Source organism: Anabrus simplex, chromosome 10 (assembly GCF_040414725.1).
Source record: "Anabrus simplex isolate iqAnaSimp1 chromosome 10, ASM4041472v1, whole genome shotgun sequence".
NCBI lineage: Eukaryota > Metazoa > Arthropoda > Insecta > Orthoptera > Tettigoniidae > Anabrus > Anabrus simplex.
Window position 1 is genome coordinate 22804716 of NC_090274.1, and position 13063 is coordinate 22817778.

General features: G+C 40.5%; 1 protein-coding gene across 1 annotated transcript in view; it reads right to left on the reverse strand.

Annotated features, from left to right (window-relative positions):
• Nucleotides 1-13063, reverse strand: part of LOC136881910 (extracellular matrix organizing protein FRAS1) — a 107618-nt gene that overhangs the window by 11929 nt on the left and 82626 nt on the right. The window contains exons 10-11 of the mRNA XM_067154352.2: nt 12609-12800; nt 2361-2591 (exon numbers count right to left, since the gene is read on the reverse strand). Of these exons, the coding sequence (XP_067010453.2) occupies nt 2361-2591; nt 12609-12800 (423 nt within the window). The remainder of the gene's footprint in view (nt 1-2360; nt 2592-12608; nt 12801-13063) is intronic.

Below are 13063 nucleotides of genomic sequence, written 5' to 3' on the forward strand. Positions count from 1 at the left end.
AATTTATTGAACATCTTGCTTGGTAAGTTATTCCAATCCCTAACTCCCCTTCCTATAAACTAATATTTTCCCCAATTTGTCCTCTTGAATTCCAGCTGTATCTTCATATTGTGATCTTTCCTACTTTTAAAGACAGCACTCAAACATTCATCTACCGATGTCATTCCACACTATCTCTCCACTGACAGCTCGGAACATACCACTTACGAAAAATATGAAACATTAATTTCTCATATTTTTCATAAGATTATTTTCAATTCGGATTTGTTATGATTTTCATTACTTGTAACATACCACTTGGTCGAGCAGCTTATCTCCTTTCTCCCAAGTCTTCCAGCCCAAACTTTGCAACATTTTTGTAACGCTACTCTTATGTCGGAAATCGCCCAGAACAAATTGATGCGTGCATAGATCAACATTATGCATAACTTGTCAAGCTGAGTAGTCTCCTTACTGCAGTGTTGCCTAGACAGTATATTAAATGTCACATGTTTTGGAACTTGCCAGTTACACAATGTATTTTTAACATAATTGTGTTTGCTGTAGGGATTTGGCATGTTTTGCAATGTTTAGAAGGAATTAAGTATAACATCAAAAGCAATTGTTTCTTTATTGATTGTCAAACAATGCCATGAACAGAAACGGCAGAGAAAGTGGCATTTATGTTGCATTACTGGCGATCGATCTGGTCGCTCAAGCACAACGTTATTTCATGTATGTGTAGCCACTAAAAGTGTGTACTTTACTGGAAGATTAGGGGCCATGAGCCATTCATCTGCGCTGTGACCTTGAGGACGGTTTTGTGTTTCGATATGTACAATAACTTCCATAGCATCTAGCCATGGCTATAACATACCAGTATGTGTGTATTTCTTGCTTTATTCAGCAGACAGATGTTAGGTTTTAAAATGCCTTAATGTTTCTATGACCACACATTTTGCAGGAAAATGAACAGAAAACTTTTACATATTCACAGCAGGAAAATGATTATTTTTCCATAAATTTCCATTTTAAAAATTAACACGTTGACTATCAGCTTCTCAGCAGGTGATTTAAACCTCCAGCCCAGCCTTTTTAAGTCCCCTTATCTCTATAGTGCACTATTTACATTAAATTTTACTGTATAAAAACTGGTTGCTGAGCCTTTCGAGAATCATCATAATTTTGTATATCCTATCAGGATTCCCCTCATTAAAGTGCAAGGTTGACAATATGTTTTTGAACAGGGTTCGTGCCATGATTTTTGAAAAAATCGGCGAGACTGTCCAGTACATTTTCAAATCTGGTTTTTTTAATTATTCGAGTTACAAACATTAGTCATAAAAACCTTTTCATCTCATTTACGTCGAACGTGTTTTCCATGTCTGAAAAATAGAATAGGTCTATTTAGTGAATGGACACGGTGCTGCACTAATAACTTGTTCTGCGTAGAGGTTTGTCTGATGGCATATATATTCACGGAAAACGTCATTTACAAATAAATTGATGAAGGACATAATTTTGTTGCTATTTTCGATGTCAACATTTAATTCTATCTGGCCAGTGAACTTGATTGCAGGCGGTCAATAAGACAGATGCGTATCGGTTTTTTCATGTGCTGAATTTCAGTTTACCCAGAGTCTGGTATATCATCATCGAAATTGCTTTCGCTATCACTGAAATCAGGGGTGAGTTCATCACCAGAATCATCGTTCAGTAATGTGTTTTCAATTTCCTCACTTTGTATACTGTGTTTGTAACTCGTCATGTTATCGCAACACAATAACTCACTTCTACACACCCTCACAAGAATACCACGACTGGCTTAGGTCTGTGTTTACTCAAAGAAAAAAGGAAAGAAAGCTTTGGAATGTGTCCTCTGTTCAGATAGTCAGGGTTGGGGACTATTCATTTATATGCCATCTATGGTTTTCAACACAAACTACGATTTCGTACAAATTTAGCGCTAAATTCGAAACAAAGTTTATATTGTGCGACCTTAATGACTTAACTCTGATACAGTCCCGCACATAGGCTGCTCTTGAACGCCTTAAGGCATCTACGGGAGTGAATGTGTTAAGGGTGGTTAAATACAAAGCTCCAAAAAGCAATAAAAGGATGAGCTCTGTAATGAAGTATTAAGTCAGTGGGCCCTAGTTAAACAGACAGCAAGTGAAATCTTATTTAGGTGGTTTGGCCAATTGTTGGAACAACACAGAACTGCCAGGAAGTAATTGGAAACTGTGGTTAAAGGCATGAGACCGAGCAAAACATGGCTTGATCGGGTCAAGCAAAATTCAAACAAAATATACAGTACAGTAGGAAGAAGCTTAGTTTGACAGACATGAGCATAGAGCACTTGTATCCGGAGATTGACAAACCTGCAGGCTGTAGACGGTGACGGCTCTCCATGCTTGGTGCGGTCCATCCCAAGTCCTCTGGGACCACACCAGTTCGAGTGTGAGGTTGGTTCCCACTGAAGGAGGAGGATACACTCCCGACATCACCGAAGGCAGAAGACGATGTTGTAGCACAAACTGACCTCGGAAATTAGCGACCGTGTTGAAGTCCAGCTGAAGACGTCCGTCGGCATCCACGCCTACTCGGGTTACCTGAAATTCAGTGCCATTCATCAGCAAGGGAGCAGTGAATGTCATTCTCATACCGACACACCCACCCACCTCCAGCTGCAGAGGGAACTGAGATCCAAATAAATACACAGCTTGCTTGCTCAGTGTCAGTAATGGAAAGATGGGCTTATTTCTTACACACATTCGGTGATTTTGTGTCAAGTGATGGCAGATCATAGTCCAGCTCCTTAGCTGAATGGTCAGCAAAATGCTATTTGGTTAACCAGTTTGCGGCCGCTCGGTTATCGGCAACCATTTCCGCTGTACCGCAATACTTTTTTTTCCTTATGCATTTTAGATTATCATTGGAAATATTTCAATAATATTTTTATGCATATGAGCCATGAAGCACTACCAATGAGCTTTTCACCTCCGGTGCTGTTTGACGCAGCATATGTGGTGACATGTAATGAAGGAAAGAATGTTTCTCTACTGGAAAAAAAAAAATTTTAAAATGAGATGGCATATGGCTTTTAGTGCCGGGAGTGTCTGAAGATAAGTTTGGCTTGCCGGGTGTAGGTCTTTTGAATTGATGCCCTTAGACGACCTCCATGTCGTGATGATGATGAAGACGACGCATACTGTATACCCGCCCCCATGTCAGCAAAATCAACCAATTATGGTTAAAATTTCCGACCCTGCCGGGAATCGATCCTGGGACCCCTGTGACCAAAGGCCAACACGCTAACCATTTAGCCATGGAGCCGGACGTGTTTTTCTACTGTAGATATTCAATAACATTTCTACAACAGATAAATTTGTTTTTGAACATTTTCACGAAAATTGTGGTAGTAAACTCCATATTAGGAATTTGCTGTGTAAACAATCACTGTACAATGCACATAGTCAATATAGTAGCCTATAATAGTGCGCTGCAACAAAGACAGGTTGATATGGCATTGTTTGGAGCCATTTACTTCTGTCTCTTGTGGAATTTCACAAAGTATTGTTCAAGAGACAAGCCTGGTTGTCCTGGTCACTCGCTGCAATTGAACATGCTGTCCTGCATCATCCCCTTCGTAACACTGTCCGCAATCTACACCTGTTCTCCTTAGACACACATTTACTGGCAAACTGTGTTCCTGTACTGATACATTTTGGGAGTCTACGAGACGGTGTTTCTTCCACCGAGAAGGCCCTACAACCTTACTATTCTCTATTGACATCGCAGAAATTTATGCCGAATTGTAATGGCTACTGAGATAATAACTAACAATTAATCTAATGCCCAGATGGAGAATATGTTTAGCAACAGCTTAACAATGCCCAAGTAAGAGGTCCACTTTTTTTACGTAGTTACTGGCGGAAAATAAGTTTTTAATATTTGATGCATAATGTGACGTGTGTCGTCATTGGTACTAACAAGGGGAAGTAGCCATGTGGTTTTCTATAAAAGTGTTCCAAATTTTGCGTACTTGCCCTTCATTAAAAAATATTTTAGCCCAATTTGAGCGTTTTTTGCCAATGGACTGTATTTTGTTCAAAATTTAACGTTTAAAATCTCTCCTCAGACTGTTTTTTTATTCTCAATCCTGCAGATATTTCCGACTTGTCACCATGGCGTAGTCGCTAGCGCTCTGGTGTTGTGAATTGAAATTTTCAAGTTCGAATCCAACCTTGAATTTTTCATTTCTTTTTCTCTCTTTTTCATTTTTCTTTTAATTTTATGTTTTGGTACAATATTTAATTTTTATATTACATCAAATACTTTATTATTGGTTGTCTTTTCCTATTTACTGTACAATATTATTATTTTTTTATATTATTGTTTACTTTATTTACAATATTTGTCACATTTTCACTGTCCGTCTGGCAATGAATCGCTTGAACTTGACTAACGAATAAAAATTATGACACGTTCAAGTGACAAAGTCGCATAATGATTTAGAATATTGCAATTAGTTCTAAAACAAAGGAAACCACAGCAAATGGATTATTGAAAAAAAAAAATAAAAAATAAGGGATGTGTCAATAAAGGAAAAAGTGTTGACCAAGGTCGGACTCGAACTCGAAACCTTCAGATCCCCAGGTATATGCGCTAGCACCTACCAAGATGCTGGCTAGTGCATACCCCCCATTTACTCATTTGGGACAAATATTTCAAATTCCCTGTGGGAATCAACATCTATATCATCTGATAGCCAAGCAGGCATCAATTTTTGGTAAAGAGACAAAGTCTCTCATAGTGCATTGGCACTGCCGGTGGCTCCAAGTAGCCTGCGCATTGGCCTCCACGGTATGCACTAGCCAGCGTCTTGGTAGGTGTGCTAGGTACCAACTGATGAGCCCAACCTAGCACACGAGGGCGAAACGCTGGCAACCAGGAATGAGTTAGCTGGAAAATTTATAATGTCCAATAACGGACCATTTATATTGGTATTACTGTTGGAAGACTCGAAATGGACTCGTACAAATAAAGTGGGCTGAGCAGTACTGCATGTTGGAAATAGTTGATGCCTTAAGAAAGAGAGCAGTACATACATACCATACATATCCACAGAAATAAATACCAGAAGAAATATGTAATCATCTAAACAAATTCGAGCACTAAGGTTTAAAGAACACATAGACCTGGAACGGACAAGCTTCAACTAGACAGCTCTGCACGATCAGCGTTGCCAATCCGTGCTCAGAGGTCGCTTTGCCATTCCCATATGTGACAACAGCGCAGTTTTCCTCACCTGCCTAATTCACTGGCCACAGGTTTAGAGTATTAGCCAGAGAATGGGATAGACAAATCAACTGTATGTAATGTTGCCATAAAATGGAGGCGACAGCAGCACAATCAAGAACCGGTAGACAGCATAAAATGACGACAGGGACTGTCGAGTACTCAAGAAGGTGGTGCAACAAAACCACATGTCATCAGTTAAATGAATTCTCACCGAGTTCCAAAGTGTGTCTCGTAACACTGCCAGTACCAGAATTGTTTTTCACCTAACTGTCACCCACCACCGCTTTCATAAATGTCATGTGATATAGATGTTGATTCCCATAGGGAATCTGAAATATTTGTCCTGAATGAGCAAATTTATAATACCAATATAAATGGTCCGTTATTGGACATTATAAATTTTCCAGCTAGCTCATTCTTGTCTGCCAGCGTTTCGCCCTCGTGTGCTAGGGTGGGCTCATCAGTTGGTACCTAGCACACCTACCAATACGCTGGCTAGTGCATACCGTGGAGGCCACTGCGTAGGCTAACTGGAGCCACCGGCAGTGCCAATGCACTAAGAGACTTTGTCTCATCACTAAAAATTGATGCCTGCTCGGCCATCAGATGATATAGATGTTGATTCCCATAGGGAATCTGAAATATTTGTCCTGAATGAGCAAATTTATAATACCAATATAAATGGTCCGTTATTGGACATTATAAATTTTCCAGCTAGCTCATTCTTGTCTGCCAGCGTTTCGCCCTCGTGTGCTAGGGTGGGCTCATCAGTTGGTACCTAGCACACCTACCAATACGCTGGCTAGTGCATACCGTGGAGGCCACTGCGTAGGCTAACTGGAGCCACCGGCAGTGCCAATGCACTAAGAGACTTTGTCTCATCACTAAAAATTGATGCCTGCTCGGCCATCAGATGATATAGATGTTGATTCCCATAGGGAATCTGAAATATTTGTCCTGAATGAGCAAATTTATAATACCAACTGATGAGCCCACCCTAGCACACGAGGGCGAAACGCTGGCAGACAAGAATGAGCTAGCTGGAAAATTTATAATGTCCAATAACGGACCATTTATATTGGTATTATAAATTTGCTCATTCAGGACAAATATTTCAGATTCCCTATGGGAATCAACATCTATATCATCTGATGGCCGAGCAGGCATCAATTTTTAGTGATGAGACAAAGTCTCTTAGTGCATTGGCACTGCCGGTGGCTCCAGTTAGCCTACGCAGTGGCCTCCACGGTATGCACTAGCCAGCGTATTGGTAGGTGTGCTAGGTACCAACTGATGAGCCCACCCTAGCACACGAGGGCGAAACGCTGGCAGACAAGAATGAGCTAGCTGGAAAATTTATAATGTCCAATAACGGACCATTTATATTGGTATTATAAATTTGCTCATTCAGGACAAATATTTCAGATTCCCTATGGGAATCAACATCTATATCATCTGATGGCCGAGCAGGCATCAATTTTTAGTGATGAGACAAAGTCTCTTAGTGCATTGGCACTGCCGGTGGCTCCAGTTAGCCTACGCAGTGGCCTCCACGGTATGCACTAGCCAGCGTATTGGTAGGTGTGCTAGGTACCAACTGATGAGCCCACCCTAGCACACGAGGGCGAAACGCTGGCAGACAAGAATGAGCTAGCTGGAAAATTTATAATGTCCAATAACGGACCATTTATATTGGTATTATTCATAAATGTCATTCGGTGACCAGTGCCAAACTTCACTCATTGTCAGTTCTGTGTAAATTAATAAAATAAATACCGACTAGAGGAACCGTGCTGCTCCGCAGGTCAGATAACTCGTCTTGATTTGCCCGTCGTAGTCATATTGTTTTGCCTGCCTTTTTTAGTGGTTTTATGAACATTTAATAAGAAGCGCGTTATGGTATGCCGCAGTTCGTAGTCAGAATTCATCCATTCTGATGTCATATCATGCCGTTTGTTTGGTAATAATCTATCCATATTATTCACTTTTTCTTGATGTAAAAATCGGTATTGTGTAGTAAAAGGCAATTGTATTTTTAATCGCAGTTCTTCTATATAGAACAGTTGTCCTGTGAGCTTACAGGTTAGTCTCAAAAGAGTTTTTTTAGACAGGCAAAGAACTTTGTTCAGGTACATGGTCTTCACTCTTTCTAGTGTAGCTAGGTTATCCTTCGATACGTGTTCCCAGATAATGTCCAAAGGCCTTAACTGGTGACACCATCAACATGTTGTTTCATTTAACATCGTGTCCACACTTAATAAACATGTTAAACTTGACTTTCTTTGTTTGTATATAGGCCCTAAGTAGTTCATCATATCAATTTGTGGTAATACATTTAGGTGGTGTCTAGTATTTTCAAATAAGGACAATGGACTCAGAGGAAGAGGATTTGGCCCTTTGTTATTGCCACTGTTGCTTCTTGTTATGACTTAGAAATGCAGTTTTATTAGACACATTTCCTCCCCTCATCCTGCTCATTGCTTCAAAAGCAAACCACTTTGAAGTATAAACTTCGTCCGCTCCCGCACCCGACTTCTGATTTTTTTTTGCAATACTCGACTGTACTGGGAGCAGAGGGACGCTAGGTTTTTTTTTCAATACACTCGCGGGAACAATTATAGATAATTTAGAGTTCCTGGAAACTGTCGGCTTTCTTCACTTTATCTCTGTATTCCTTTGATGAGGTATCCCACAAACAAGGCCTTTCTATTATATCATTAATTAAGTCCAAAGTAATCTTGTTGCACTCCATTTCTGACTATAAATTTTAGTATAGTGCAGAGAGAACGACACACGGGCGCGTACCGGTACTGTATTTGTAGCTTATAACAAAGAGAACGAGTGTTGCGGAGTGTTGTAACTATAATCCTACTCCACGAGAAGCGCGTCGTTTGCGTCGTTTGGCTACCTGTTGACATGGAAACGGCAAGGAAGTTGCCGAAGCTGTGCCAACATCTCACGAACAACGTACTGACTTGACATGTTTTCCACTTGGAGCGGAAAACACGCCAACATGTTAAAAGTGTTAACCTCAACATTCTGAGTTAACATGCAAAGTCAATTGGAAGACACCATCACAATATACATGTCAATTGAAACATGTTAAATTTAACATGTTGGTGTTAAATGTTAATCAGTGGAGACCGGCCTTAAGCCGTATGTTATGATGGGGTCTGTTTGTACATAGACTTTTTTCTCTTAGCAGCATGTGAGTTATTAGGAATGCTCTGCCCTCTCTGGGAAAGGTTTGAGAATCAAAGAGCGTCTAGCAGGGAATAACATTCTTCCGTGATCAGAGGAAGTGTATACTCTATGGCTTGACAGGTAGTAATCGAACGAGGCTGCATGCAATGACATTACTAAGGATGAACATCACATATAAAGTGTTAGTCTTGCCATTGATGCTTTCACGGCCTGTACTTATAGACATGATATAGGCTTTTGGGCTTATGCCGTGTCAAGAAAATAAGGTGAAATTCTTTATGTTTCTCAGAGAACTGCGCTCTGCGTCTTCAGAAGAAAATCTTGAGTGTCCACGAGAAAGGCTTCTTAAACAATGAGCTTTTGAATTTAGACGTTATAATAGAAGTGGAAATGGTACATTCATTCGTCACCAGATGGCTGCCCGGCCGCAGTACAGCGCTAGCGTTCGAAGCGGAAGCTGTCGGAACCATTATAATCAGTCTAAGAGAGTCACATAACATGTGTATGTAACATATGGACATTGACAGGTGTATGATATTGACACAAGCCTGGAATGAAACATCTGGCGATGAGGAATATACGAATTGGAAAACACTGAGACAAAATAACAAGGAAGGGAAATACCTATGTAAATCTTTAATGGCTGGCAATCAGGTATTACTTAATTGATAGCCAGTGTCCCTGTTGAAATTGTTAGCATTTCTATGTATTTCCACTGCTTCCTGTATAATCCTGGACCTGTAGTGTCTAGTGTGGGTAAGAGCTCTAACATCTTGGAACATGACATCATGACCCGATGATAGAGCGTGCTCAGCTATTGCTGATTTGTCTGCTTATTTTCTTGACACGGCATAAGCCCAAAAGCCTATATCATGTCTAAAAGTGTTAGTTGCTTAGCAACCTGATAAGTAGAGAATGTATTGCGGGTTAGGGTAAGCCTTCATCAGCAATTTTTGGAGTGATCCTTTAATGATTTGATTTTATGATTACTCAAAGTTGGCAGAACTTAGAGACCTATCAATATCTCATGATTCACCGGCAGGTAATTGCGGAGGGAATAAAACAAAAATGAAGCAAATTGGTCCAGTAAAATGGGCGGTTGGATTTTCCAAAGCTGTTTTTAATAAACTCCTTTAATATATAGATTACAAATAAATAATAGATTTTGAATGCAAAAATAAATCACTTATGACTGAATGGAGAAATGGTTAGATAAATGTAAATAATGAAAAATATGGTGAGTGAATGAATGAATAAGTTAATAAATGAACGATTTATTTAGCTTTTAGTTGTGGGAGTGTGCAAGGACATGTTTGATTTGCCTGGTGTAGTTCTTTCTATTTGACGTCCATGAGTGACCTGCGCATCTGGAAGTTAGATGATGATAATGAGGTATTGAGAGGATGAAATCTGATGTCGGCACTTAGCCTACTCCTGTCAAATAACACCAAGGCTTAATGTTTCCAATAACCAGAAACAGTCATATGCCCTCACTATATGAAGACTGTGGAGAGGTTTGGAATAATTGAATCCACACTTTTGGCATGCAATCTACATACATACATACATACATTATCATTATAGACTGTTATGCCTTTCAGCGTTCAGTCTGCAAGCCTCTGTGAATTTACTAAACGTCGCCACAATCCTCGATTTGCAACTAGTGTTATGGCCTCATTTAGTTCTATACCTCTTATCTTTAAATCGTTAGAAACCGAGTCTAACCATCGTCGTCTTGGTCTACCTCTACTTCTCTTACCCTCCATAGCAGAGTCCATTATTCTCCTAGGTAACCTATCCTCCTCCATTCGCCTCACATGACCCCACCACCGAAGCCGGTTTATGCGTACAGCTTCATCCATCGAGTTCATTCCTAAATTAGCCTTTATTTCTTCATTCCGAGTGCCCTCCTGCCATTGTTCCCACCTGTTTGTACCAGCAATCATTCTTGCTACTTTCATGTCTGTTACTTCTAACTTATGAATAAGATATCCTGAGTCCATCCAGCTTTCGCTCCCATAAAGCAAAGTTGGTCTGAAAACAGACCGATGTAAAGATAGTTTCGTCTGGGAGCTGACTTCCTTCTTACAGAATACAGTCGATCGCAGCTGCGAGCTCACTGCATTAGCTTTACGGCACCTTGATTCAATCTCACTTACTATATTACCATCCTGGGAGAACACACAACCTAAATACTTGAAATTATCGACCTGTTCTAGCTTTGTATCACCAATCTGACATTCAATTCTGTTGAATTTCTTACCTACTGACATCAATTTAGTCTTCGAGAGGCTAATTTTCATACCATACTCATTGCACCTATTTTCAAGTTCCACGATATTAGACTGTAGGCTTTCGGCACAATCTGCCATTAAGACCAAGTCGTCAGCATAGGCCAGACTGCTTACTACATTTCCACCTAATTGAATCCCTCCCTGCCATTTTATACCTTTCAGCAGATGATCCATGTAAACTACAAACAGCAAAGGTGAAAGATTATAGCCTTGTCTAACCCCTGTAAGTACCCTGAACCAAGAACTCATTCTGCCATCAATTCTCACTGAAGCCCAATTGTCAACATAAATGCCTTTGATTGCTTTTAATAATCTGCCTTTAATTCCATAGTCCCCCAGTATGGCAAACATCTTTTCCCTTGGTACCCTGTCATATGCTTTCTCTAGATCTACGAAACATAAACACAACTGCCTATTCCTCTCGTAGCATTTTTCAATTACCTGGCGCATACTGAAAATCTGATCCTGACAGCCTCTCTGTGGTCTGAAACCACATTGGTTTTCATCCAACTTCCTTTCAACGACTGATCGCACCCTCCCTTCCAAGATGCCAGTGAATACTTTGCCTGGTATACTAATCAGTGAGATACCTCGATAGTTGTTGCAATCCTTCCTGTTCCCTTGCTTATAGATAGGGGCAATTACTGCTTTTGCCCAATCTGAAGGTACCTTACCAACACTCCACGCTAATTTTACTACTCTATGAAGCCATTTCATCCCTGCCTTCCCACTATACTTCACCATTTCAGGTCTAATTTCATCTATTCCTGCTGCTTTATGACAATGGAGTTTATTTACCATCCTTTCCACTTCCTCAAGCATAATTTCACCAACATCATTTTCCTCTTCCCCTTGAGCTTCGCTGTTCACAACACCACCAGGATGATTTCCTTTTACATTGAGAAGATGTTCAAAATATTCCCTCCACCTCTCCAGTGATTCCCTGGGATCTATTATGAGTTCACCTGAATTACTCAAAACACTGTTCATTTCCTTTTTCCCTCCCTTCCTAAGATTCTTTATTACTGTCCAGAAAGGTTTCCCTGCTGCTTGACCTAGCCTTTCCAGGTTGTTACCAAAATCTTCCCATGACTTCTTTTTGGATTCAACAATTATTTGTTTCGCTCTGTTTCTTTCATCTACATACAACTCCCTATCTGCCTCGGCCCTTGTTTGGAGCCATTTCTTATAAGCCTTCTTTTTACGTTTACAAGCTGCTCTCACTTCATCATTCCACCAAGATGTTCGCCTTTTCCCGTCTTTACACACAGTTGTTCCAAGGCATTCCCTGGCTGTTTCTACTACAGCATCCCTATATGCCACCCATTCACTTTCTGTATCCTGAACCTGCTTAAAGTCTACTGTTCGAAACTTCTCACTAATCATATCCATGTACTTCCGTCTAATTTCCTCGTCCTGGAGATTTTCTACCCTTATTCGTTTGCAGACAGATTTCACTTTCTCTACCTTAGGCCCAGAGATACTTAGTTCACTACAGATCAGATAGTGGTCTGTATCATCGAAAAATCCCCGGAAAACTCGTACATTCCTAACAGATTTCCTGAATTCGAAGTCTGTTAAGATATAGTCTATTATGGATCTGGTACCCCTAGCCTCCCACGTGTAGTGATTAGAAATTTTATTCCACTTCTCCTAGCCTGGCAGTCAACTTATGATGGTAAATATTTTTTCCACCAACAGGACTCAAAAATTGGCTAACCACAGTTGATGCCCTAACGATCACGGCCACTGGGCAGGCTAAATAAGTGGTGAATGAATGAATGAAGGACGAAGTGCTAATAAATAAGTAATAAATCTCTTGCTTACCTGTATGCTACCGTTGTACTGTGGCTGCATTGCCAAGCTGCCCTGGTGCCACAATAGAGAACTGTAGTGGAAAGACACCTCGAGTTCTGTGTGGTGGTCGACAGCTGTCCACCCCAGCGGAGCTCCAGCCATGAGGTAGGTAACATACAGTGGGACTTGTACTGTCACGTAGTTTTCTCCATTTTCTCTCACCTGCACAGTCGTAACACTCTGTAAGTCATCTAGGTAAGGAAAATATACACATGACGAGGTACTCTATCACAGATGCTTTCCATGTATTCAAAAAATTGTGTAACGAGAAACTTCTAATCACGCTTTCAGATTCAAAAGACACTTACAGACACTTGAAGTGCGCCTGCGCTACGAGCTGAGTGTATTTTCTGTTTCAACATTGGTTTTTCCTCCTCCTATTACTTCCCCTTCCCTTGTCAAGCGTAGTCTTGGTGGCTAGTTGT